Genomic DNA, 27,529 nt, shown 5'->3' with positions numbered 1-27,529 from the left:
CCAGAAGAGCAGGAGAGGACTCTCTGCCCCGTGGCCACTTTGGCAGGAAGATGACGGACCCCCAGGTGTGTGCCAGCCAGGGGAAGCCCAGCTTGCCCTTTTCCATTGAGGAAATCTTAAAGAAACCTTCTGCCAGCAGCGCCCTAAGCAGTGAAACCAGGAACAGAAGTAACTATGCTGAGAGACCTCCAGCCCTAAAAGCAGGGTCACCACTGGCATTTGGTAAGTATCCGTTATAACACTTAATGAAAATGCTCCTTTCTTTTTAACCCCTAAAGCTATCCAGTTTGATTATGTAGAATTTTTATTCTTTAGCTGTTGTAGGAATCGGGGATTTCCCTCATCAGGTACAAATAATTCATTATATATACAGAAATAATCTTTAAAAAATAATTTGCTTTCAACCTCACAATAGACTGGGCTCTGCTGCCAGCCTTTGGTGGGATTTTGTACATTATGAAGCCCCAGTGTCATTGGAGAGGTGGGTATGCAACCTGAACAGTTATCACAGGTAGCTCTCTTCAGTAACAGTGAGAGGTGTTTATTGTGAACAAATACAACATCCTGGTGTCTTTCCCTTTAAAAAACAATACTCGTTATTAAAAAAAAAAAAGGATCACCTGTCATAAGGAAGGACAGGCATCCAAACTCAGGAAGCTAGCCTAAAACTGCTGCAACTTAATGAAGTTGTTGGAGTTTCACTTATATCAAGAGCTGACTGTTGTCTGGAATTACAGCCAAATCTCATATCAGTACCATTTTCTGATAAATCTGACCACTCATCCTCAAGCAGGAGAAATGGTCTGTAAGGGTAATGGTAGCTAAGGAGTGTTAGAACTCAATTGCTGGAACAGGAAAAGAGAAAGCATTTGTGTTTAATCATTTATCCTTATCATCATGGACACTAGGTCCTTTCATGAACTAAATAAAACCAGCTAGTAGAAAACTAGCACGGCTTCAATCTTAGCAAACCAGCAAGTGTATTAGCCTTTTTGACTTCAGTTTCCTCAGTTAGTTATTTTGGCCTTGAGTGAACTTTTACCCCCACAGAAATTGTCTCTTTTTTTCCTTAAACAAAGACCAATGGCCAACATTTTCTGGATTTAGTATTTCTTCTTCTTTTTTAATCTACATCTTCCATGAAAAAGAGATGTTTTATGTATACAAACACATCCACTTAACTGAAAAATGACCTGTAGTTTCGACAGAAAATTTTCACTCACCTCTCACTCAACTGCTTTCAACAAAGCTTAATGCTACACTTTAATTTTTGTAACACAGAGATATCTTTTCATGCATCAGGACCCCATTTCCCAGGACACCGGATGAACCACCCAGTAGTAAGGGAGAGAGGCTTTTCCCAGAAACCTGGCAGTCCAAGTAACCATTGCTTATTTGCATAGTTTCAGCTCTTTTTATGTCCAAACTGGATACTGACCTGGTCTGGAAAGCAAACAAGACCTAAATCGGAAAGGAAACTACAGTGAAGTGAGCACCACACTCACGAGTGTAACATTAATCACCAGTTGGGCTCGAGCCCAGTCCCACTAGTGCTGCCTCTCAGCCATGCTTTGCACAAGATTTGCGCTTTCTTGTTCACCTCGGACACAGGGTAAGGTCACTGTCTCTGTACAGAGCTTGTTTCCTGACCATGGGGCAGGGCCAGCCCACAACACATCTCACACCTGTGGGAGCCCCAGGCATCAGGGCTGAGAATACAACCACTGCCTTTGTGCCAGTACCTGCAGCTTTCCACAGAAACCTGTGTATGGGGGAAAGGGATAGCGTGCTGCTGAATTTCCACAGAACCATAGGATAATTGTGGTTGGATGGGACCTCTCGAGGTCATCTGGAAGTCCAGCCTGCTGCTCAAAGAAAGGGCAGCTTCAAAGATAGATGAGCTTGCTGAAGGCCACAGCTAGTATTGCTTGGCTGTTTCACCACCGTACTGTTGGACAACTGCAGCATTTAGCGGTTTCCTAAAGCTGCCCGTGCAGATCGGACCTGAACAACAGCAGACCCAGGCCATGTTTTAAATACAGTCCTGAAACAAGCAAGAGCTTGGTAGTTTGTAGGGGTGGACAAGGACATAGCTGATGCTGGCGCAAGCGTAATGGGGCCCGTGTGTCGAAGGAGCTCAGGTGCCAGGTTGCCAAGCGGGGAGAGTGCTGGCGTGAGCTCTGTGGGAGTGAGCTTTTGTGAGCTGAAAGTCCTTTCCAGAAGGCCCATGGCAGTCGCTTTGTGCCACTGGATCCAAAGTGAGACAGATAACACCACTGAAAATGAAGTCAGTGCTGGTCATAACATGGACCATAGAACTGCATTTTAACAACATGAGACTCTTCTCTGGGAACAGAGAAGCGTGGCAGAGACGGGACCTTTTTATATTGTCTGTTTCACGATCAATATGTTGAAGCCCTGTTTCACTGCGTGTCTTGGCTAAGCATGCCACTCCAAGCACAAGGTCTGACAAATCTGTATGCAGGACGTGGTGGGTTCCTAGGATTGCATTACTGCACTGCCAGTACTGTCTCATCCCAAATTGCTCCACCTGAGAATACAGTCAGTTTTTCACCTTGAAAGCAATGCAGGCAAAACAGCCAGTCCTTGCCTTTGACTTCACTTCATCACCTAGACAGAGAGAGACTGTAGCTATAGCAAGAGAATATAGTGACTCTTCTCTCTCCTGCTAGAAAGCAAGGTTGGATTAATATACTTAAGGCAATGTAAAATGTTAACTAATGAAAATAGTATATACACATGAAGATTCACTTAACTGTCAGTGGAGCTGGGAAAACAGGAAAGATGTAGAGATATTCCAAAATGTTGTTGTGCATTGCTTTTGCAATTGATCAAGGATGTTTAAAAAAGAGAATGAAAATGAAGCTTTTTCACTGTTGGTTTCTTACTAACACCAAAGAGATACCTAAGCTTATTACCCTTTGCTTTCCCAGCAGAACTGCTGATTTTTGCAGATAAGGTTTATTTATTTCAGAAGTGCAACACCCTATGCTGTACATCTTGGGACAATTGCTGTATTTCATCAAAGTCATTCAGCTTTGTGCCATATAACACTGGCATTAAACAAGTTGTGTAAATAGTCAGCCATATCTAATTTGGCTCGGTGCCGGCCAAGGTCAGGGAACTGAAATGAGGTAGGGAACTTGTTGGAAATTCCAGGATGGGACACAAATCCAGCTGCTTTCCCAGCACAGTTCAGCAGCAGCAAAGAAGGAAGTACTACAGGTCAGGGCTGAGTTATATCTTACTATGGATTTTAAGAACATTTCCCACATCCCATATGGTATGTATCTGAGCCAAGCCATGATCCATGTGAGAGCAAGAACTGGCACCACACACATACTCATGGCTACCATAAGGTAAATACCCAGGCCATAAATTATCATCCAGCTCATTTGCTGATCTAGGCAGTCTAGGTACCAAGATCACACTTGTCCTGAAGTCTAAATCTAGCCATTAAGAGCTGAGGAGATGGGTGGGACCAGAGGACCAGAAGATGCAGAATGTCAGAAATGAGGGACGTAGACAAACCTTACCCTGGAGTCCTTTCCCAAGAAAACCCAGGGGTGCTGGACCAGATGGCTTCTAGAAGTTGCTTCTAACCTGAATTATTATATGATTCTTTGAAAAAAAAGATGTGACGTACAGTGCCAGCCTCTCACGCAAAGCTGGGGCAGGACTTGATCATGTGTGATAAAATCTCTGGGCCTGACTCCTAAGTTCAGAGGTTTTTGTGAGTGTAATTCCAGAGGGACTTAGAATAAGGAGTGTGCAGTCTTCTCAGGAGTGTGCAATTTCCCAGTTGCAGTATTAGCCATTTGTGAGTTTACTGCACAAACACAACTACTAGATGACCTGAAACTGCAGCTGTTGTTCTGAAGTCTACGGAAATTTTTGAATTTTTTGAAAGACTCTTACCGAGTTAAAAAAGGAATAGTGAACAAGAAGACATTTTAGTATTCAGTCTATGCTTTCCCTCTCTTCTTTTTGTCACAGTGCCTAGAAAGGGTAACCATGGCCTTTGCAAGGGACACAAACACCCAGCAAGTGTTGATCTCCTCCCTAGTGCCAACTCTTTCATTTTAAACAGAGAAGACTAGAAGGCCTATTTCAGAAGAAATCCTTCTTCTGAAATCCCTGGGAATGTGATTTCAATGTGCTTGAAAGTACATCTGAAATAATTGTTCATTACTCCCCCGGTTTCTGGCAGTGAGGTTCCACCAACAGGAGGTCCTTTATCAAGTCAAGGAGAGCTTGGGATGAGGATGTTACACCTGGGAAATTAATAGTAAAAGCAGTAACAGAGACAGTAATTTTGTCATTCTGCCTGTGTTATGCCCCATTATGTTAAGGATATGCAAATTAATAGGAATACAACTGCTGCTTCAGACACAAATGTCAATATGGTGATTGTTTACTTCACCCTTAGCAACACTCCACCCAGCTTTATTGTAAAAGAGGAAACAGCTGAAGGAATATAACTGAAGAGATACCACCTGGCTGATATCACCAATTCACCCCACCCATTACAAGGAAAAACAATCCACCTAAAAAAAAAAAAAAGAAAAAAGGTATAGAAGCAAGAGAAAAACAGCACAATAAAAAGCTGCTTGTACTTCTCAGTGACAGACTCTTCCCTGTTCACAGCCTTAGTAAGACCCTAAAATCATAAGCCTTATGCCTACAACAGGTCTGTCTCTCTCCAGTGATTACACAAAAAGGCTTAAATGGAACTTAGGCCATCTGAAATAACTTCCTGCTTCCAAAAGGAATCTTATTATCTTGCCTGAAATTTCCCATCCTTTCCTATGCAACTGAAAGTCAAGCCAAAAAGACCATTTTGAGCCACAAGTCAAAGTCATTTCTGTGCAGGACAGGAACAAATATGTCATGTTGTGCCAGGCTGAAATGTCATTGCCATCCCTGCAAAAAAAAAAAAGAAAAGAAAACTGCATTCCCTGAAGGAAATTTTACCCCATGCCAATTCATAGGTATTTTTCAGAGCTCTCTGCTGGAGTCACATGAATATGCACCAAAAAATACTGGCTGGCCTAACGAGCTACCACTTCAGACAGTCTCCTTGCTTGTTCAGGACAGCAAGCACCAGAGAAGGTTGCAATGCAAACAGGGCTAGACCTCGGGGCTCCTAACTCTCAGATATGTGCTTTAAACTCAGTACCATCTACCTTCAATCTTATCCTCCAGAAAACTTCCTTGATTTTTCCAGCCTCTCTTTAAAGTTCATGCCACTTTAATTTGCTTCTTTAGTCCCCAACAACAGATCCTCCCACTCCTTTTCACCAGTTCACAGAGACATTGGTATTTTCCCATCTGCCTAGGACAGTCTTCCATTCCCTCCCTGTTTTCTCTTCTTCAGCCTATAATTATTCTATCCATGCTCATACATAAGTTGTGCTCATCACTGGGGTATGTGAGCATCTAAGAGAAAAATTTTGGGGAGGAAAGTTGTGTATGAAGCATGAAGACATGTGAAAAGTCTTCTGTAATTTAGAAAATGCCACTCTCATTCTTAGAAAGCTTTAATCACTGCCCATAAGAGCACCTTGCTAGGTACCCTTATGTTCTTCATTACTCTAGGATATAAGCACCATCAATTCTGTAACATATCCATCTTCGCAGCATCCCATCTAGCAAGGGAGTGCAACTAGTCCTTAATTTAGGGGTGGGGGATTGAGATAGAAATCCTGGGCTAAGAACCTATGCCAACACTGATATCCTCTGAGCTCTTGAGCAAATCATTTAACCCCAGCCCCATGCTAGTCACCACTCCCAGGTCTATCCTTCTCCTTTATCCCACAAATATTGTTCAAAACCTCACCTGTTTTCTCACCAGAAAACTCAAACTTAGTTGATCCTAAAGGAATTAAATAAGTCTCATTTTGCACAATAAGCCTCAAACACAGAGGTGGATGTCATACCAGGTTTTTAAGGTCAGTATGGCTGGACACATGCAATTTTGTTTAGACACTTACCCAAAGATTGGTGATAATTTGAAAAGATAACAATTGAACAACCATCCTTTATTGACATGAGGCTTTGGCTAATTTCCAGAGCTCTGGTAACTGCATTTTCTTCATGTCACTGTCAGCCCTCTGTAAAATTCCTATTGTGTGGGCTTTTACTGAGGGCAGAATTGGGCACTTTGTCTCCAGATGTTATAATTATCTTTGCTCCAAGGCTGGTTACAAATAGAACTTGTTATTTGGTCAGAAAAGAAAACTCTGACAAGTCTAAAAAGTTAGATGCTTTGCCAATGCTAGGTACTGCACCAGAAGTAAAATGTATATTAAAAAAGGGAGTTTCTTCTAGGACAACCTGTTGGGGTTCACACTTGCTGCTATTTACATATGAGAGGGGGGAGGCGAACAGCCACAGGTGCTGCAAACCCCAGAGCCTAGATGTGGGCGACTGCTCAGGAGTGCAGTCCATTACTGCATTAAGATTTTAATGTTCTTTGGTGGTAACAGCAGACAAACCTGTGCTGTCATGTTCAATTCAGGGTCATGCTAACCACGGAACCTAAAATCCCCAATGGGTTCATTATGCTTATGTGTTGCCTCTTACTCCACCTTTCCAAGCAAAGAAATCCAGGCATGAAGGAAAACTAGATCATATTCTAGGTTTGCCATTAAAGCAGCACAGACCCAGGTATTTTGTCTCTGAAGAGTCAAGCCTGAGCCTTGACTGCATCTACCAAAGGCAGCGCATAAAGCACTCAGAATTGGGGCTTATGGTGAGGCTTTAATGTAGAAAAGAGCACATAAGAGAATGGGAGTATTTGGTATACCTCTCTTGGGATGCTAACAGCCACAGACAGCCCACTGCCTAGAACCATGAGGCTTGCCAGCATGTTATATTTCAGTGCATGGCTTTGCAAGGTCCACTTACCTTTATAAGGAAGAGTGAGGACTCATACTACATTCATGAGGGCAAAAAACTAATCTGAAAAATCTTTGCAGTGGCCCTGCTACACACAGAGATGATGGTGTTAGTAATAAGGCAACACCATGTCAGAACAAAGATCGTGGCTTCTGTGACCAATTTCATCACCACTCAGGGTCAGGTGTCCTACCACATGTCACCACTGGTTACTGCTGAGGTTACCTTCAGCTCCCACTGAGATTGTTTATAACACCCATGCTCAAATCTAAGCTAACCTTATGGCTGCACTTCATGAAAATGGGCCAATGTACACTTCTCTTACGTTTGTCCTGTCAACAAGATCATGCAGGTGATTTTGTGAAGACGAGCTGGCTGTCAGTACCTTCCTAGATATCACCAGTGTCACCTGTCACAAAGGAAGATGAGAAATGTTGACAGCCTGGGCAAAGGCTGCCTTTAGAATTATCCAATGCCTACATCTGAGTGGCAGGCAGCCCAGATGTAGAAGAAAGGACAAATGGACCTGAATCGGGGAAGATACTGACCTTTAGCCTATTCTCTGGCCCATCTTCCTATAGGGTAGATGTACCTACAGGGACATTTAAGAAAGGATCAGATTTTAAAAAGCATTTGGCATCCAGCAAATTCCACGGTGATCTTGCTGACAGATTTTCAGAGCAGCTCCACATCTACTGTACTTCTGAATTCTTCAGAAAAGGCAGCCACCAATTTGGATACTGACAGGGAAGCTGAGCTTTCTTGATCATTTGGTTGTGTCTCCTTACTTCTACAGTCCTTTTTTGAAAATCTCCCACAAGGACCATTGAAAGTTTTAAAGTGGAAGGAAGCAGAGAACAGGCTAGATTTTGGGGATCATGGCTCTGCAACATGGGGTCATCCTGGCATTGATGCACAGCACAGAAGGATTAAGGCCATTTTAAATATGTTCAGGTTTGAATGGTGAAGTATCTAGACCACACCCATGCTTCTTTTTTTCACATAAAATTGAAGGTGCGCTGAACGACAGTTGCTTTATTCAAAGCTGTTTCGTGCTGTGTTCTTCACAGATTCCAGCAGCAGGAGTCAGTTAGACTGTGACTTACCTTCAGCCAAAATGCTTCTCCCTGCCACGTGTGCTACACCCATGGCCAAGGCAAAGAAAGTGCAGGCAGCTCACTGCAGGAGACCTACTGACAGCCCAGCTTCCCTCCTGGGTGAAGACACAGAACATGAACACCTGGAAGGCAAAAGAAAACACGAGGAAGAGGAAGATCAGTTATGTGATTTCCCAGTAGACCATCCACTTCATGGTGAGTGCCTCTATATCCAAACTTTCTCCCAGAGTACCCAAAACTACAGCTGTTATCTCACAATGATGTATATGGCAATACCTAGCAACAGACATCACAAATATTTCTACCGCTAAGCTCCTGGTCGTGTCACAGGAATGGTTGTTCAGTCTCGCCATCAAAAACACGGAGACCCACCCTTTGAGCTAAAGATCTAGCTCAGGCCTGCCAACCCTATCAACTTTAGTGAAAGGGACTGCTTTGGGTGTTTATTGCCCTCCTACTTGGGGTGGCAATCTACGGAGTTACCGTGTTCAGCAGCCTCGCTCCCTGGGTCGTGCAACGCTCGTTTCCTGGTAAATGGGCGTTGCACAACGCGGAGAGCGAGGCTGCTGAACACGATGAATCAGCTCGATGTGTTCTGTACACCTTGGACCCACTGCACAGGTGATGAAGAGGTCATCAGCGTGCACACAGGCAAACTGTCGATGTGCAATAGGTCTGCCATGCAGGATGTGTCAGGCACAATTTTCAAGCCTGGCCATGTTGGTGGGTCTGCTGATTTCATTAGTTGTGAGCACTGGTAAACAGCAGTCTATTGCTTAGCCAAAGCAAAGGGCAATACAAATATAATTTGCTAGTATGTTGCACAGAGACTTTTAAGCTAAACAGGAGGCACGGTACCTAAGAAGACAAGTTCCTAACAGATGAACTGCAATTTATTAGTAGCATGTGACAAAAATTGCTTTAAGTTCTTTGAGTTTTAGGAAAGGTTAATACAGGTGATCATACTACACTCCAGAAAACAGGTTCTCAGTAGCAGCAGTAAGGCATTTCCTGCATAGCTTGTTATTATTCACTCCTTTCTGAAAGAAAAAAAAAAAAGGAATTTCAGTTAAGTCCATTGAAGCCCCCTAATGGGCTCGTGTGACCGCAGATGCAGGGTTACTCAGCTGGCTTCACTGAGATCCACACATCTTCCTCAGCCCATACTCTGCAAGTTGGCAGAGGAAACATTTCTGTCTGTGAAATACATTTGAAATAAAAGCCTGTTCCTGCTGCTGCTGCTATGGTATACATGAGTCCTGTGACAAGCTGCTGTCACCTCCTCCTCCTGCGTGAGACGGCATCTGTCTTGATGCAGAGAGAAGCCTTGTAACATAACTGGGTATTTTTGCCTACCTCTGCCCTGTAAGCTGCAGGCAGCTGATGGCAGCTGGTTAATATCACGTTGCCTCCTCGCAGAAGAGCCAGGGCAGTATGTATCTGGTACTCAGAGCTGCCTGTGAGTGCTAAAAAGGAGTATATTTCATGAGGGAGGGAGTCCCCAGCCACGGGCATCACACTGGAGCTGGAAGGTGGCTTTCCCAGGGTGACAGAGGAGGGAGGCAGGTGTCCCAACTCAGCACTTAGCCTCATTGACCAGCGCAGTGGTCGGTACCAGCCTTATCAGCTAAGCAGGGGGGGAAGCATGTAATTATCTGCACAAAACTGAGCCGAGCTGAGCAGGCCCTTTCAACGACAACTTATATTTTAAAGGCATTTTAAAAAAAATCCCTCTGTTCCCTGGTGGCAGTGGGGTTTTGAAACCAAGCAGAGGTTTAATGATCTGCCATTTTCTAGGCTACTGGTTCCCGCAGTTGCTGAGCCTTTGATAGAAACTGGCTGAAGGAGGGGGGAGGATCCTAAAGCACTGGACTGGCATTTTCCCTGCGGTGCACAAACAATGATGTTTCGGATCCTGTTCACGCACTGTGTCATTCTTAGCCGAGAGCTGGAGGGCTGGGTTTAAAATCCTTTCCAACATCATAAGCTTCAGCCTCCTTCCTCCACTTTACATTAGAGGAGAAGAGCTTGCATCTCTTTCTCTCCTCCCTCTGGTTGTGGCTGGAGTCACCTTTCCCAGATGAGGTTGGCAGCAGCACCTGCAGGAGAGGTAGTCAGGCACCATCCATGGGAGCAGTCTGTAATCCTTACAGCTCAAGCTGATAGCAAACGAACTTCTGTTTCCAAGCCTATCGACTCTGTAGTGCTTCAGACACGCTTTTGGCATGGTAGCTATAGGCCGGTCATGGCTCCTCTAATAAGGCACCCCCGCAGTGCCAAATGCCCATAGCATATGCCATGGAGGTGTCCCCAGGACCTCCCTGACACCCACACCAAGGATGCCTACAAGTGCCCAGGGGAACGGCACCAACCTCAGCAGTGGGAGAGCTTTCTGATGTGAAAGACACCAGAAGTCCTTGGCTGGGCGTTCCCTCACCCCTTTCTCACAGCCCGCCTCTATCTATATAAAACACCTGCATAATTTGTGAGGAAGTGCACTAGGCTCTGACTAAGCATACACATCTGTACAGTTGTCAGGGAGCAGAAGAAATCAAGCGTGCTATACAATCAGCTTGGAGGCAGGAGGGCTGGGGTTTCTCTGGTGTTTTTTTGGATAGGAGGAGAAAGATGAGGAGGAGGCTATGACAGTATGCCCTTCATGAGCAGGTGGTCTGAGATAGTGAGAGCACCCCGACTGTGACCCTGAGTGTGAATTTGGAGCACATTTCCAGGAAACCCTGTAACACTGCACTGTTCCTAAAAATTTGCTTTTCCCACAAAATGGCTTCTGTGACTAAGCAGCGTCATTTAAACTAAATAGATTTATGCCCTTATCATGAACCATTTATAGGAAGCAATGCCTCTCGCACTTTGAACTTAGAGGCTGCATTGTAAGCAAAAAGAGAGAAAAGCCCTCATATGCTAGAGATGTGCTGACAGTGGCATTTAGTTTTGCTAAGCCCCCATCTGAATTTGGAAGCCTTCATTCTTGAACGGTGGGTGCTTTCCCCTGTGGCCTTCTGCACGAAAAGCTCAGCAGAACTTTTTCGGAAAACCTAGTTCTTGGGAAGCAGCACTGATAAAACCCATTGTAAAGGAGACCATTCTGAGAGAGGCCTTACTTTGGAGCTGTGGGTACAGGCTCTGCTTGCGCCAGCTCTCTGTGAAATGATTAATTGCTGCGATTTCGCTATGTGCCACCACCATCGCTGCCAGGGTCTTCAAAACTTAAGAACAAGCAGGGCAAACTCTTGTGGCTGTCGGTCAGCGTCACAACAACATGTGCCTGTAAATGCCCAAGTTAAATCCTGAGCTCCCACTTTCCTTTTAATTCCTTCTCTCTGCTCTGTGTGACACCCTTGAGACTTGGCCAGTTCAAGACAGCCAAGCACTGGAGCCTGAGAGGACTTCATTGCCCCCATGCCTGCCTGACCTATGGCAGCTCCTGCTGGAGACTGCCATGTACAAGATCCCAGCCTAGTTCAGATCCTCATGGGCAATTCTTTTGCAATATCTTTTACACATGCTGGATCTGATTGTATACATTTGTGCGTGTGCACCGTAACTATTTACATCCAAAGGCAGTGGATGAGGGTGCCCAGCAGTGCAAATGGGTAACGGTTCCAGTCCTCTGCTCCAGCAAGGGGGCAGTCAGTGCCTTGGAGAAGCCAGATAGCAGCATCACCTTAAGACACTGGCGGATGCCCAGTCTTCTGGGATTACTTCTCTGGGCAATAATTCACATACAAGGTAGATCAGGCTTCAATAAACAGAGCTGGCTCCTAATTCCACCAGAAACTGGGGGTTTCAGGCCATGGGAACAATGGGACAATGTTATTTCCTGCAGCTCATGTCTTCATTATTCAGTGTAGAGGAGGCTGCCATAATGAGTCAACATCATCCAAATATTTCCATAGCAGAAATCCTTTGCACATTGCTGACTGGGAGCTCAAGGATCTTGTTATTAATCTAATAGTTTTATTATTATGATAGCATCTTTGATCCCAAAGCATATTGACAAATTCTGGTAGTAATTATCATAAAGACAACAGGAAAGATAAAGATGATCTCAGTCCAGGAGAACTTCCAGTATAAGTCATGGCCCCTCTGTATTGATGCCAGTTGCAGGCATCTGTAGCTTAGTGTTTATGTTTTCTCTGAAGCCATAAATTCATTTGGACTGTTCATTTATGGACAATATGGTCAAATCCATGTACCCCTGTGAAACAGCACGGTTTATCTCTTGCAGAACAGTCTTTTCCCCAATATGCTGATTTATCTTAGTGCATTTATAAAACACCCAAGAGACAATGAAGCACTGTATAATCACAATCCCAGATAAATATCGTCTGCCCAGAATTTGCCAATGGGACTGCAAGAAAGGGCACAAGCATCCCATTGTCCTGCAGAACAAAAGAGAGCAATTCTAAATGAAAAGGAAAAGCAGGAGGAAAAAATAAATGCCTATATATATAATTTTGCTGCCATTAGTTGTCTTACCAGTCTTCTGTTTGTCAGTGTGAATAGTCCCTGCAGCCTTGTGTCTCTGAAGTGCAGTATTCCTGTATACATTTAGAAATGCAACAGACCATTGACCTTGCTTTGGTGGGTTTACCTGAGGCATCGTTGAAGGCTGGTTCTTTGTTTTTCTCCCTCTTTGAAGACCGAGTGTTTATAATCACACCTTGGATATTAAATGAAAGGCATGAAACCTGAATCCTTTACTCCCACCCTGTAGACTATGTTCATATAAAAGTCTCACTGATACAAGTATGCACTGAAGAACGCAAAGCTGTCTGCAGTTGGAGGACTATCATAAATTCTGTTTGTGTTGTTTCTTCATGTTTTTTAGGTTTTAGTTAAAGTAAATGTTAGCATTCAATGCTTTCCTCAAGCAGCCTCTTCTTTCCTGGGAATTTTGGATCCAAAGGGCACATTACACAGGACCCAGAGGTTAATTTGTTCCCGCTCGTCAAATCTGTGTAATGTGACCACTTGTAAAGTTGATGGCACGTCTTGATAAGTTTATTTCAAAGGTCTTACAAGTACTTATTGGCTTCTCCTAAATTGTCTGAGAACTTTTCATTACATCCCTGGGATTTGGTGCTTTTAATTACTGTTCTTTAAAATTGAGGGCAGGCCTTTTACCTACTGTATTAGCAAGTGCTTTATGCTGAAATGGGAAACAGCAGAGACTACACACTAAAATAATAATGGAATTATGCTTTCTTGGAGAGCACTCTGAGGCAGGGATGTAAACAAGCATGCCTTATTGATGTCTAGAGGTTTGCAGGTACAAATAACCACAAAGAGCAGGAATAAACTTGAAAACAGGCTGTCTGTGCAACCTGCAATAAGCTCAGCTTTCTGCATGGGCAAATAGCTTGTTTCTGACAAAGGTGGTTGACCAGAGAATGTGGGGAGAGTGGTGGGGAACCTGTTTTCCGTGGTGAAAACCATTATGGGATTAGGCTGGTCACTGCTCTCTCATCTTTAAGGTGAAGTTTGGCAACAGCTGAACATTCAGAGAAAGTACATTTCAAGCCTGAAATTTAGCTGAATGGGGAAACTACACATAAATCTACCCCAAATCCACTTTGACCTGAAGGAGTTCATGAAGGTGCAGGTCTTTTAGCCTGGGTACAGAACTGATAGCAGGTGTTGGAAACTAACACACGCCCATGTCAGTTGGGGGTCCCTCAAACCATGGCCTGCATGCTCCCTCCAGATATTTTGCTGACCACTGGCTGTGCCAGAGTTACGCACAACACCATCTCAGGGCAGCAGTGTCTGTAAATACCATCATCTCTTTGCTGGCAGATGGGAAGAGTTAAATTCACCAGGGGCTCAGGCTGATGGTGAGCACCATCCTCTGCAACGAACTGTCCACATGAACAGTTTCATACGTACCGCCTACTCCTTGCCAAATCCTCTGACAAGCAGACTAAGAAACTCCCCTGGCTGCTGCCATACAGCTTGCTTAAACAGGTTTATGGCCTGGTATTTTTAGCATTCCTGCTCACACCACGTAAAGTCTGTACCTCTCTGCATTTCAGCCTTGCTGTCAGGTCATTAGGCACTGTACTCTGCGCCAGGGTGGAAGCAACTCTCCGTCAAGGAGTTTTGGACTGAAGGGAGGGAAGTCGAGCCTTTAAAAGTTCGAGTCATGCTGCTCTGTCCTAACTTCTGCAACGCCTGAACGGCCAGCAGCTGGATGCTAAATGCTGCGTTTAGCTAGCAGGAGGCTCTAGCAGGAGCACATTGTACCTATCCAATTAGGATCAGTCTCGCTGGCTATGCCAGTCCTTCTTAACAAAGGCTGGAAAACCACTTTAATAAAGATTAGCCACACTGCCATGCTCCCACCTAAATATTGAAGCACAAGCTCTTTTGAAAGCCGTGAGCCACCTCTTTAACTGGGAGAGGGACTGCCACGGGCACGTCTCTGTACATAGACAAGCACGTTTTGTCCTGATGCCATCAGAGCTCCCTATAATAATTCTTTGACAGAGTTACAATTGTTTTTGCTGTGGGCTTGGCTGCTATGCGCAGAATGTCACCACAAGAGAATAATGTTCAGAAAAGCCACGGGAAGGAACCGGCTGGGAGACCCACATATCTGTAATTGGTTGAATTAAAAAGAAGAGAGAGACAGGAACTTCTTTTAAAGAGGCTAAAAGGGAAAAACAGAACTTAACCAGATATAATGAGGCTCTTTTTCAATGCTCCCGAGTTTCTTTCTGAGAAACAAATGATACAGTCAACTTTGTTACACAGAGAAAAATATATATATTTCTGCGGATATGTAGCTAAAGCCACTTGCTTGCTTATGTGACTGCTTTCTCTCTTCTTGTCAAAGAAGCAGCAAACCCTTTGGATCTGGTTATTGCTTACCGTGAGAGGGTGTCTGTCCAGAAACAACAAAGAGAACTGCACCAAGATAAACTGATCCCACAGTTTTCATCTACCTGGATTACATACTCCAAAGCGAAGATGTGCCAGCAGTGACTCCTAGCCCTTCTCTTGGGTTTTTAGTTCCTTATCCCTCCAGTGCATGCACCCTTGTAATGAGACCAAGTAGGCTTGATACAGTCTTAGCCTGCTAATGAGCTAAGTGCAAACAGGAGATGCAGTTGCAGAGATCTCCCCGAGGCAGCATTTATCTAGCTGGTTCAGGTACGCAGGGCAGCTCAGAGACAGCAGTGTGAGGTGTACCATAGGCTATTTGCCTACTACAGACTACAATCCAGAATGAATTTGCCCACGTATGGCATTGCTGCAGCTGCATATCTTTTCCTTAGCAAACTCAGGCACAAGCAGTAGTCTTTGGTATTGACTTGCTCATACCTCTACTATCTTGTAACTGTGTTATACTGGACAGTGGAAATAAGTCATAATACGCTACGCTAAAACTGTGTAAATAAGCAATTGCAAATCAGACTCCTTGCGCTTAAATTCCCTTACTTTTTAGGAAAGGAATGATGGGGGGGCTTCAGACCATGTGGGTATTTGGAGGTCAGAGATCACATAATAAAGTAAGTTAGGAGGGACCTCTGGAGACCATCTTGTCCAACCCCAACTCTAAGCAGGGTCAGCTTAAATCAGGTTGCTTAGGTCTTTGTCCAGTCAACTTTAGAATATCTCCAAGAATGGAATATCTCCAGCCTCTCCAGGCCCACGTCAGACTACCTTCATGGTGAAAACATTTTTTCCTATTATGTAATCAGAATTTTCCTTGCCGCAACTTGTACCCATTGATGTCATCCTTTCACTGTGCACCTTCAAGAAGAATCTGTATTTCTACAAAGTTCAAATGCTTTAACTAGCTCCAGGTCTGACCTAGTAATAAAGCGAGATCTGCAGAGGACAAATGGAGCCTGTTAGTGAATTTAAAGGAGCTATACTTGCTTTATCAGCGTGGAGAATCTGGCCCTTCCAATGTCAACAGTAAGGCAATGTATAGACAGCTGTATCTCTAAGCATCTGCAAATGCTGACATATTTAGCTGCCTGGTATTTTCAGGCTTGGTTTCAGCAGTCAGCTAACCTGCAAATGACTTTCACAGAGCATAAAAGCACACTTGAATATCCCCAGCTTTTACATAGAAAATAGCTCAGGAAACTCAGACAGAGTCTTATTTCCCCAGAGACTCTAGAGCCACGTTTGTAAAGCCAATGTTACACTTCCAACACTTTCTAGTCTTATATCTTCCACCCACATTCTTTATTAGACTGTAATTCTGAATGCTGTTGTTTGCTATGGGATCTCTAAGCTAAGGTCCCAAGGCAAAGGGAAGTATCAAAGCTACAGTCAGAGAAAGTTTCATCTTGCAAGGGAAAATGTTAACATACAGTCCTAGAATTTTTGTATTTTTTCATACGTATTTAAAAAAAAATAGAATGACTGATTACTTATAGAAAAAAATGCACTCTTCTAGATTTCCTACTGGCAAAAGCCTTGATTAGTTCACAGGAGTCTATTTTGTTAGCAATTTATTTTCATTTCCAGTTGAAATCAAAGCCTGTCCTTCAGTCTCTACCAGCCCATAGCTGACCTCATGTTGTTGTATTTTGTTTAATCTGATGAGTTTCAGCTTTGAAAAACCTGGTTTCAGTAGGATTGACACTTCTGAACACTGTGTAGATCCTTCCCTTACATAAGAGTCTTGTCTGTAAAACAATTCACCTTTCAAGAAGGAAAAAAGTTGAGGATGTAAGACTGAACTGATAGGGAGTTTCTTTTGTCCGTCACCAAGTTATCTAGGTCATTTTTGTACCAAAGAAGCTGATATGAGACACCAGAAACTCACAAGCCTATTCTCTATGAAGCCATGCTCTCTAATCCCCGACACTTCTTAACTGTCAGTGAGACAGCGTACAGTAAGAGATTATCTGGTGGATCCATTCCCCATCCCCTCTCCAGCACAATTTAAAATACTGTGTGGTTCAAGGCAATGGGTCCGGCTTTCAGGTACCATAAGACGTCCCAGCTCAACTAAATGTTTCTTCCCAAATGTACACCAGCTGTACACAGTCTTTGTCTTCTCATTCTCATATATTCTTTGTAGGATGGAGTTTGCAGCTTCTTCTAGACTCATGATCCTGACTACTGAGTTTGTTCCACACCTTGGCCCTGTAGAGATGGTATTGCATGGCTTGTAACAGCTGATTTCTTGAGTCTATCTAGGCTGATTAATCCAATGGACTCTGCACCAAGCGTCCTGCCAGCACCCACAACTAGTTAAGCTGGTAGCCAAGGGTAGATATCCACATTATAATCTCTGTCTCTGGTGTGTATGAACATACTGTCTATGGAGAAGTCCTGCAGCTAGCATGGCCTAATAATGTAAACCATTTGTTTCTAACCCAGGTAGTGTTCTCTGGTTTGGGCACTAAAAGTCTTGGCCTTAGCTTTGATTGCACATTATGAAGAGGAGATGATGGCTCTCATCATCTGTCCTTACAGGCAAGAACTAATGATTGCTGTTTGCATGGTGCCCACTGCAATGACGTCTGATCCAGCTGGTCTTTGGCATTCATTTCAATCCCATCATGGTCCACTTCAGTCATCCTGTTTCTATAGAGTCTAGTTAATGCATGAGACAGAAGGGTTTATACTGGGCTAAATCATTATTTGCCGTATTCTGATGGAATACTAAAATGTACTTTTTTATCTGATGTGACATTTTAGATTTTAAAACGTAGACAGTTTCTTTCTTGCTTTGCATAGTCATGAAATTATATTTCAGTTCATTAATCTAAAATATTAAAAAAAAAACCCCATGGGGCTTTTTCTGCTAAGTCAGAAATCTTCCGGGAGGTAGGCAGGTTTGTTCTCTTTCTCCTGAAGGCCTTCTGACTGCTAGAAGGTACATAGACTGTCTGGGCATACAAAACCTGGCAGGACAAGAACCCTGCCAGCATCCCAGACGTTTATGTACAGTTGGGACCACAGGAAAGGGATGTGGTCACAGTTCGAGCTTGGATCTCTTGCTCTACTCAGGCAATGTTGGAGGTAGACTGCAGCTTCTCCCAGGTTTGTGGAGCCAGTCTTCTACCCTGGATAGAGGCAGGAGCTCAGCTCAGTGTTCAGGGAGACGTACAGGACATCTCAGGGAGCCCTCAAATTTCTGAGACCATGACAAGGTCAGGGCAAACTTCACTTGTTGTTGGGATCTGCTATATGAATTGCCCTGTGCTCGAGAAATATAAATACCATATGTTGTAATGATAAAAATATAGCAGGGAGATTCATTACTGTATGACAGAACATGATGTGCTTGACAAAGTATCACCTTGGTACTCTATCTTACCTGTCTGCAGTATCTCCCAGGAGGATATGGAGACCAGCTCCCACAGAGAGGCGTGAGGCGAAAATCTTCCAGACAAGAGACACCATTATGAACTGTTACCTCTATCATATCTACAGGGGACGTAGTGTCCTGAGATTCATATTCTCAGCACTTATGTTTCCCTTTTAATCCATATAGCAATAAATCCCCCTTACAGCCATCTTTTGGGAAGGTTCAAGTAGATGCAACTTTGTAATCAGGGCTTCTTAGGAGAGAGTGCCCATTGCTATCTTCAGCAAAAATGCACAAAAATATTTCTCATTTCAGATCTCTGCCCCAGTAGTGCCAGCAAGAATCAATGTAAATAACATTTTCCCTTGGGGCTGAAGCCAGCACTGCACTCTAATGAGTAGTACTTTGATAGGCCAGTGAAAAGTCTAATGATACGGATTTAACTATGTTGGACATCAGCTTTATTAGGCTGTTTCTGAGATATGGGAGTATTGACAGTGTTTATGATAAATGATGCTGCTCAGTTATTCTTGCATGACTGGTTTCCTTTCAAAGTACCCGAAAGGTTTAGAAAAGATGAAATATTCACAATGGAATATATTCACTTACTGGTCCCCAGATATCATGTCCTCGGCACCTTCCTACCAAGTCAGTGGACAGAATTTTTTATTCCTTATTTTCTGTGTCAACAGAGTCACAATGAAGTTTCAATTACAGAATGAAAAAATGTCATTTTCTGGTTGGCACAGAGCCCAATTTATGTTGGCCAAAGCATTTAGTTACCTTTTTCACTGCTTTAACCCCCAAAAGGAAAAGTTTATGCTAATGGTTGAACCAAAGGAGGAAAAAAAGTACAAATTCTCTTTGAGGGATTAAGCTAATCTTCTCTGGTTAACTGTTCCCATTAGGAAGTGTATGCATCTAGTTACACAGTATGAATTGGTAGTTGTCATCAGACTATGGAAGACCAAAAGCAGTTATTCAAAAAGGTCATTTTCTCAAGCAACATGGTGTCATTGCCAATTACTTCAGGTCATTGAGTAGAAAGCTCATCATAGTCACTAGTGATATTAGAATTTTTATGCTCCTATCAGGCTGCAGTTTTCCAAGCTTAGAAGAAAAAACCCTGTGACTCACAACACTTGGGCAATGGTTTTTTGCGCTGGTCGTTCAATGTCAGTTGGAAGATACTCCATCTGTGCATCAAAGAGGATTCCAGTCTTGGGACGAGGCTGAACTCCACGTTCTGCAGATCAGCTGCCTTAGAGCTCACTTCCACTGCTCTCTTCTCCTCCTCCTTGCAAGACATCAGCCCTTCAGCATCATTGCAGAGCAACCTAGACCTTACTCTAACTTACACTAAGCGGCGTACAGACTTCATGATCTAAATAAAATACGCTGGTGTAGGAGGGCATTTTCAAAACAGTGTAGGAGTGCTGAGGAAAGTCTTTAGTGTGGTCACACCACAGCAGACGAAGGAATGGAGCAGTCTAAGAGTCCTCTTAGGAATTCACAGCACCCAAAGTTCCCCATATGCTGCTCCATGGGTTTTAAGGCCTTGTAGTTCTTAAGGTTAAGCTTGTTTAGAAAGTCCCCACACCACAACGGTGCAGTCAGAATACCATGACTTTTCTTTGTAAGGTAATATTTTTAATGCAACTGTCACACTGAAGTGAAACTGCTGGCTATCCCTAAATACTGCTGAAGGAATGGTATGGGAAGAGAGCAGAGGTCAGTCAGTCTGGAATGGTTGACTTCCTTCCACAGCATTCACGTATTTTGGGTACTCTTTGATCTTGCTGGCATACAGGAGTAGTAAATTCATCAAAACTGAAAAAATGACAATGGAATAAAATAATACCTCAGAGCTTGAGGAAAGCTTAGTAAGACCAGTATGACAGGAAAAGATAGGGATGGAAAATTTATGAGCTGAAAGAAAGAGGGTGATTCGTTACAGGCATGAGAACAGCACCAAGACAAAATGGAGTATCTACTCTTTCATTCCATTTACACTAAGGGTTTCTTCACAAATAGTTAATAAGGGATTATAAATTAGCAACAGATGTGTGCATATGACAGGAGCAAAAAAGGGTCAAAGCTTGGTCCAACACTAAAGGACTTTGATGATAAACCCATTTCAGGGCTAGTATGGGTTTTGTAATCCATACAAAATCCATAGGGTTTTGTAGCTGTTGACATGCAGCGGATCAATGGAATTAGCACTTCAAATGGGCACTTTTGACTCACTCCTTGAATGGTAAAGGAGTTCATTCACATTCACTGCTGGGTCAGGAGACAGTCACCTATGGTAAGCAGATCTCTAGAAGGTGTTGGAGGTGCTATCCCAGCTGCATAGCAATTTACAGAAATTGCTGGATGTCTGAATCTTCTTGTGGCCCTGTGGCCTCTTCCTATAAAATGCGATACACCTTTCCCTGTTTGCACAGTTGAGAGGAAAGGGAAACGGAGAATCCGGACAACGTTCACCGCTGAGCAGCTCCAGGAACTGGAGAAGATTTTCCAAGTGACTCACTACCCGGATGTCCATATTCGCAATCAACTGGCAGCAAAGATAAACCTCCCAGAAGCCAGAGTTCAGGTACACTGTGTCTCCAAAAGGCTATGCTCATTGTACCAATTCTTTATTCAGAGTACGTTCTTAATAGTTTATGCCTCGGTGAAAACGCTAATGAAATACGTGACCTCTCTGTTACCTTACAGAGGAAGCCAATATCACTGTTCTCCTTTTACAAATAGGGAAAAAAGTATTTGTCACCCAGCTGGGACTAACCAAATGGGATTAATCAAAGGGTTAACAGGAGCTCTAAGTACACTAAATGCATAGCAAATAGGAGTTACAGATAGTTATGAGCAACCTGTTGGACTCTGTAGTGACAGAGAGGCCATTTATGAAAGTATTTATTAATCATTTATCAACCTTTTATAGACTAATGTAGATACAGTACGAACTGTCATCGATATCCATCTTCTACAGGGTCTCAAAAAAAGTGAAAATAACTGCCCAAATGAAAATGCTTTCTTACTGTTCTGTATTTTGATATCACAGGCTATAAATGCCCTGGCTGTAATTTCAGTGCACAGAAAGTAATCCAGTTCCCCCCAGCTGTAATGTAGTCTTGCTGACTGAGCTCAAAATTGACCCCAAATGTTTACTGCATATGAAATCTGCTACATTAAAATATACATACCACTGCATATTGGAATTTGGTGGTGTTTACCAGGCACTGTTGTGACGATTTTTGCACGAGGCGGTTTCTGTACTTGCCATAATGCTAGAGTCATCAGTGTACTTCTATGCACATATCCCACTCTAACAAAGTTCAACACAGAGCAGTTTATTGACTATGACATGCCTGGACTATTGACTAACCATGATGATATTACTTCATAGTTAGGTGACAGGGAGAATTGGAACAGCATAGCCGTAATACGCCCATTAGCGATACCAGTGCACCCACAATGCATTTCCAAAGGTATACAGCACAAGCTGGGCTACTACTCAGTGTTCCCAACAGAACAGCAAATCACATGAAAGAACAGGACAACCTTCTGTTTAAAATATTATTTATAACCTGTAGGGGGAAAAATAAGAAAGAGCTATCATGGGAAACATCAACCTGAGATGTACACAAAGGAAGCAAAAAGCCCCTCGTGTATGAATTGCAAATGGCAAATTTCCAATTCAGACAGTGTTACACACGATACAGGAAATTCTGCGTTTGTCCTCGTCTTGGCTGATAAAGGGAAACTGGCCACAGAAATAAAAATTAGCAGTAACTTAGGTACAAGTTACAAGTTGTTATAATTTTGATTGCTTACATTTGTCACATATAAACAAAACAGAGTGCAGAGAATTCATATATGCTCTTGGTACTTTGAATTAATAGTTTTGACAAAGCTAAAAGCAGTATAAGTCAAATCACCTCAGAGAGGTAATTTAAGTGGGAAAAAAAAAGTGACCAACCATTGGGTAACCAAGTGAAACATTTCATAACTGTGAAAAAGCTTGTGTCCTCCAATCAAGAAACAAAGGTATGATTGCTGTGAAACAGTTTAAGTGGATAGATAGAATTATATCCCTGCATGTGTGCATGCGTACATGCAACACAAAATGAAAGATGCTGGATGAGTAAACATTAGAAACAAGAAATGATAAAAAATGAATAAGCAAAGCAGAAGGATACAGGCCAAAGCTTTGGTTAGAAAAATTAAGGATCATGGGAAACTCAATAAAAGTCCATTAAGAACAAACAAAAAAAAAGTGAACAATTATATTGATCTGTTACTTTATAGAAACAGTGGGACTGTCAAGGATAATGCAGAAATGGCAAAGATGTTCAGTCATAATTTCTGCTCTAACCTTGGAAATATGTCAGGTAAGGTGGTAGTATCACACTATGATGATGAAACACTTTCCATAAGGACAATGTTGAACAGCAGCTGCTACAGACAGATGTTTTTAAATCCAGACATCTAGGTGACTTACCTCCAGTAGTTCTTAAAGAGCTGCTTGAGAAGCAGTTTGGGTCATCAGTGTTGGTATTTAATCAGTCCTGGAGCACAAGAGACATTCCAGGGGCCTTGAAGAAATCTAATGTTGTGTTAGTATTTAAAGGATAAACAGGACAACCAGATAATGACTGGCCTGTCAGCCAAACATTGATTTTTGGCAAAACAGTGATAAAGCCGATATGAGTCTCTGTTAATGAAGAATTAAAGAAAGGGTAATATATTTAATGCTTATCAACACTGGTTTATGGAAAATAGATGTTGTCAAACTCATCTTTTTATGATGAGATTATTGGTGACAGTTTTAAACTGAAAGAGGGTAGATTTGTATTGGATAAAAGGAAGAAATTCATTACAATGAGGGTGGCAAGACACTGGAACAGGTTGCCCAGAGAAGCTGTGGATGTCCCATCATTGGCAGTGTTCAAAGTCAGGTTGGACGGGTCTTTGAGCAACCTGATCTAGTGAAAGATGTCCCTGCCCCCAGCAGGGGGGTTGGACTAGATCATCTTTAAAAGGTCCCTTACAATCCAAACCAGTGTATGTTTCTATGGTTCTACAATTCTATGATTCTATGTGTTTGGTTGATAAAGGTAATAACATTGATGGCATGTCACTGTAAGGACCCTGACTTGATCCTTCACTCTGCTTGGATTAAGAAAACAGAGCAGATCAAATGGCATGTGCTAGTAGACAAAAAGCTAGGTCTGCAACAGATGTCCAATTGCAAATGAGGACATTTCAAAGGTGGTCTCTCATAGGAACCATTTACTGACACAAACGTGAATTTGAACTACTTAATCAGTAAAATCTTTAATGATAGTGCTATGAAATGGTAAGAAGATTAGGGGACTGGAAAATAATTAAAAGGCTGATTACTTAGTACAGCAAGCTCCAGATCATTGGTCATGTGTCTGCAAGAGAACAACAAAGGGACAATCTTACGAAGTAACAAACGGAGGCCATTCCTACAACACGGGGCACGCCACCCTCCCTCTGCACTCTGTTTTAGTCCTTGTTTCCTTGGACAACCTGCTGACCTGCTGACCAAATGGGTCTTTTGTGAATCTCAGGCAGGATTAAGGAAGCACTTGTCCCTGGTGTTTAGCACTGGTGTGACTTTCGTGAACACACATGGGAATACTGTGCTCTGTGTCAGTGCCATAGCTCAGGAACACTGGAAAAATGAATGTTAGTAGCATGCAGAGAATAAATGATACCAGTAGCTCAGTATCTGTGGTAGACAGAGCATGGAGGAATAGGTTAAATCCCAGTAAAAGAAATTCAGGGTGGGCATTAAGAAATCATTTTAGAGGTAAGGGTGTTGGAGAGCTGGTTGGGCAAAAAAGAGAAGGTCAGTCTGTGAACACAGCTTTGCCTTCATTAAAAAAAAATCCCTGAAGTGACGACTTTATCCCATGTGCAGACTTTGGAAGGAGCACTTCAGAGGTTGAATTTTGGCTTCAGTCCCCCCTCTGCCCTCAATCACTTTGTTGGTGTTAAAGAGGAGTCATTTTTATGGTGTTATTTCATCATATAACTCCTGCATGGTAGAAAGGGAATGGAGCAGTTCATACAGACTAAGCAGTTCTCAAAAACACGCAAACCCAGATAAACAGGACTGTCCTTTCAGTAACCTCAGATACTGCTAACTATCAGCAATATAACAGAGGGCTCCTGACATTCCCATTACTTCCTGGCCAAGACATGCAGAAATAATTGAGCTGCTCATTATTGGGTTTAAAATACATACATATTTACATCCAGCAGCATCTGGGTTTGATCACTAACACCTTGTGTTCATGTGAATCACTTGCCTAGAAAGAAATGTTTACATTCAAACAGCAAGTTCCTAAGCCAGCTAGAAACTACAATGAAAGGGGGATTCAACTTTTCACAGCAATGCAACAAGATGCACTACTGTGGCTGCACAATAAATACTTCTGTGCCTCAGCCAGAAGCCAGACAGGTCAAATCAGCTGACAGATGAAAGAAACTCCCCTGAGAAAATTAGTTGTCTGTTTTCTAGTGCAAAAGAGATGGCAGATAACATACTCAGCCTGCTGAGTGATTTAGAAGGTGGTATTCCCTTGGGTCTTTTGCTTAGGTCCCTTAAGTGAATTTCAAAATGCTACCAGCTAAATATAGGAAGAACCCTGTTACTACATCTCCACTGGTGACACATTTTTATTGCAGCCCAGCAAAACATCTAGGCGGGTCTTTTCCCAGTCTATTCACTTGGGAACAGGGTGAAAGAGCCCTGTCAGGCAACAAATCACAGCTCCTAGAAAAAACAGAATGCTCTGTGCCTTGACTACTGCAAAGCTTTGACCACAAGAGGATCTGCTTTCCCAGGAGAGCCCTGGAAGACCTGCTGCACCCTGCGACACTGTCTTTCCTTGAACAGGGACATCCTAGCTTTTCTGTGAGCTGCAAGAGAAAAGAGGCTATGATGATAGTCCAGAGATCCCACATGCTATGCAAAGTGTGAAAGGTGCTGTGTCGAACCCAGTGTTTACCTTTAGGTTCAGCCCCTGGTTCTGCTGAGCTGGAGGTCAATGTTTTCTGATGCTCATTTAGAGAGTAGGGAAAGTAGTTGGATGTGAGCGGTTCCTCCTGCACCTCCTGTTCATTTCTGTGCCTTTACTTTCTTGCCTGTATCCAGATCTGGTTCCAGAACCAGCGAGCAAAGTGGAGGAAACATGAAAAATTTGGCAACTTTGGTGGCCTTCAGCATCTGACAGAAGTTGATTTCATTCCTCCTCCCAAGTCAGGTATCACAGTGAGTATCAGAGGCTATGTATAAAGCTACTGAGGAAGAGATAGCTATCCTTCCCCAGGTCACCTCTTCACATGGGACTATCCCAGAGAAGGAGGACTGGAAAAGACAAAAACAGCAATATGATGAAGAGAAATCCCAGCAAATATAGCCAAATAACACATTTCTTCATGAAATGAAATCTGTTTTGTAAATATGCCATGAGGTGTCTCTTGCAGGATGATCCTTCCCCATTTTACTTCTAAATCACTTCCCTGTAAATCATACTACGGATCAAAATATCTTTACCATCAGAAATTTCCTGAACAGGAAGAAAAACATGACATTTGCAGCCACAAAGCCATGTTTCTTTATAGATAGTATCTCTTTACAACATCCAGCCTTGTTAGGCTGACCAGCACTTTTTGCCATTGACCCATGTCCTTGCTAAGTCCAGGACAGTTAATATTATGTAGGCTGGCACACAGGCTCTTTCCCTGTCAGGAGTTTTTCCATGGCTAGAACAAAGGGTATTTTGCCTTGCTCACTGGGTTTTAGGGAGTCTATTCTTCTAAACTTTTCTTCTTAATTACTGAGCACCAGGGAAACAAATAAGGTTGATCGTAAATTGCATCTAACTAAAAGTATGTATTGATTCACCTGAGACTGCATTTTTATTCTTGAAAGGCTGCTAGCTTGATGCCAAGAAAGCTCACTGCTACCATTCCTGCTGTGGGATACTACTCACCACCGCAAGAGCAGCTGACAACTGCCTGGCTGCCCAGCACACTCTCCTTCATCCCCCACCACTTGGAGCTGCTGCCCTTCCCAAAACCATACTTGCTCTTCAATGTCCTCCCCCGTTACGGCACGCCGCTACCCCACAAGTTGGAAAGAAGCAGTATCTGCGCCAGCTCCACATAGAGGAGGATACAGGGGAGTGGGGGACTTTGGGGGCATGCTTTTCTCACCCACGACCATTTTCGGGGTACGCAGTTCCTCTCCTCGAACAAGCTTGCCAGGATGATGGGTGGCCTGTGACACAAGGTCAGCTTGCTGCAGAAGTGCCACCATGAGTCACCACAGCCTAACGAATGTAGGCTTGAGCCACCACGGACCAGGAAGGAGCTCCCTGTCCACCTGAGGAGCAGCCTGTCAACTCTGTAGAAACCCAACTGCTCAACTGAGAGCCTGTCCATGGGGGGATGGTGCACCGAGCGGCCCTGCAAAAGGACTGGGGTTTTACTCAGCCCTGAGACAACACTGGATGACCCTATTGCGCTGATGGCTTGGGGCAGACAAGATGCCTGCGATGAGGTGTGTGTAGCCCCAAGGTCCAGCCAAAAGGGCTTTCCTCCGCAAGTTTACATCGCTTTCCTCATACATTCTGGTCCTCCTGCGCTGGGGGGGGGGGGGGGGGGGGCGGGGGGCAAAGAACATGTTTAGGTCAAAAATCTAACTTTCAAGATACTTTTTTTCCAAGTAGTCAATGAGGGAGGGGGGTGGGTTTGATTTGCTGTCTGTGTTTTTGACTGGAATAAAAGGGCACAAACATAATTTGAGCTTAAATATGACAGTCTGAGAGGGGCAGCAGTGCTGAGCTCTGGATTTGGTACCATGAGTCTCCGGGGGCAAGAGAATTCTTCAGCTGGTTAATTAAAATGCTTATGAGGAAGCCTCTCATTTTTTGACCTGAATTAAGAAAGCTCTAAAACTCCACCAGAAACAATAACGAAAAGACAGCCTAACTGAGTTTAATCTGCTAGACATAATAGGTTGGTATAACCCCACAGATTGGTTTAATTGTAGATCAATAATGAGATCAGCCTGCCCACTTACAAAACGTCTGTATGCCTTATTATTTACATAATATTCATCTCCTTCCAACATATGGCGCTT

The 27,529-nt window shown here is 43.2% G+C and overlaps 1 protein-coding gene across 1 annotated transcript; it reads left to right on the top strand.

The window, feature by feature from the left end:
* Nucleotides 1-50: 50 nt before the first annotated feature.
* Nucleotides 51-26,554, top strand: ISX (intestine specific homeobox). The gene is made up of 5 exons (XM_075491695.1): nucleotides 51-222; nucleotides 7,992-8,234; nucleotides 20,790-20,941; nucleotides 25,538-25,654; nucleotides 26,318-26,554. The coding sequence occupies exons 1-5, from the start codon at nucleotides 51-53 to the stop codon at nucleotides 26,552-26,554; spliced, it is 921 nt and encodes a 306-aa protein (XP_075347810.1).
* The last annotated feature ends 975 nt before the right edge of the window (nucleotides 26,555-27,529 follow it).

The sequence above is a fragment of the Mycteria americana genome, chromosome 1 (assembly GCF_035582795.1).
Source record: "Mycteria americana isolate JAX WOST 10 ecotype Jacksonville Zoo and Gardens chromosome 1, USCA_MyAme_1.0, whole genome shotgun sequence".
Lineage (NCBI taxonomy): Eukaryota > Metazoa > Chordata > Aves > Ciconiiformes > Ciconiidae > Mycteria > Mycteria americana.
Note: the sequence above shows the minus strand (reverse complement) of the source record. Positions and strands in the feature narration are given on the sequence as shown.

Coding starts and splice junctions, on each gene's coding strand:
- ISX (XM_075491695.1), top strand. CDS start 51: ATGACGGACCCCCAGGTGTGTGCCAGCCAGGGGAAGCCCAGCTTGCCC. Junction 223..7,991: donor AGGGTCACCACTGGCATTTG/GTAAGTATCCGT, acceptor TGTTCTTCACAG/ATTCCAGCAGCAGGAGTCAG. Junction 8,235..20,789: donor AGTAGACCATCCACTTCATG/GTGAGTGCCTCT, acceptor CTGTTTGCACAG/TTGAGAGGAAAGGGAAACGG.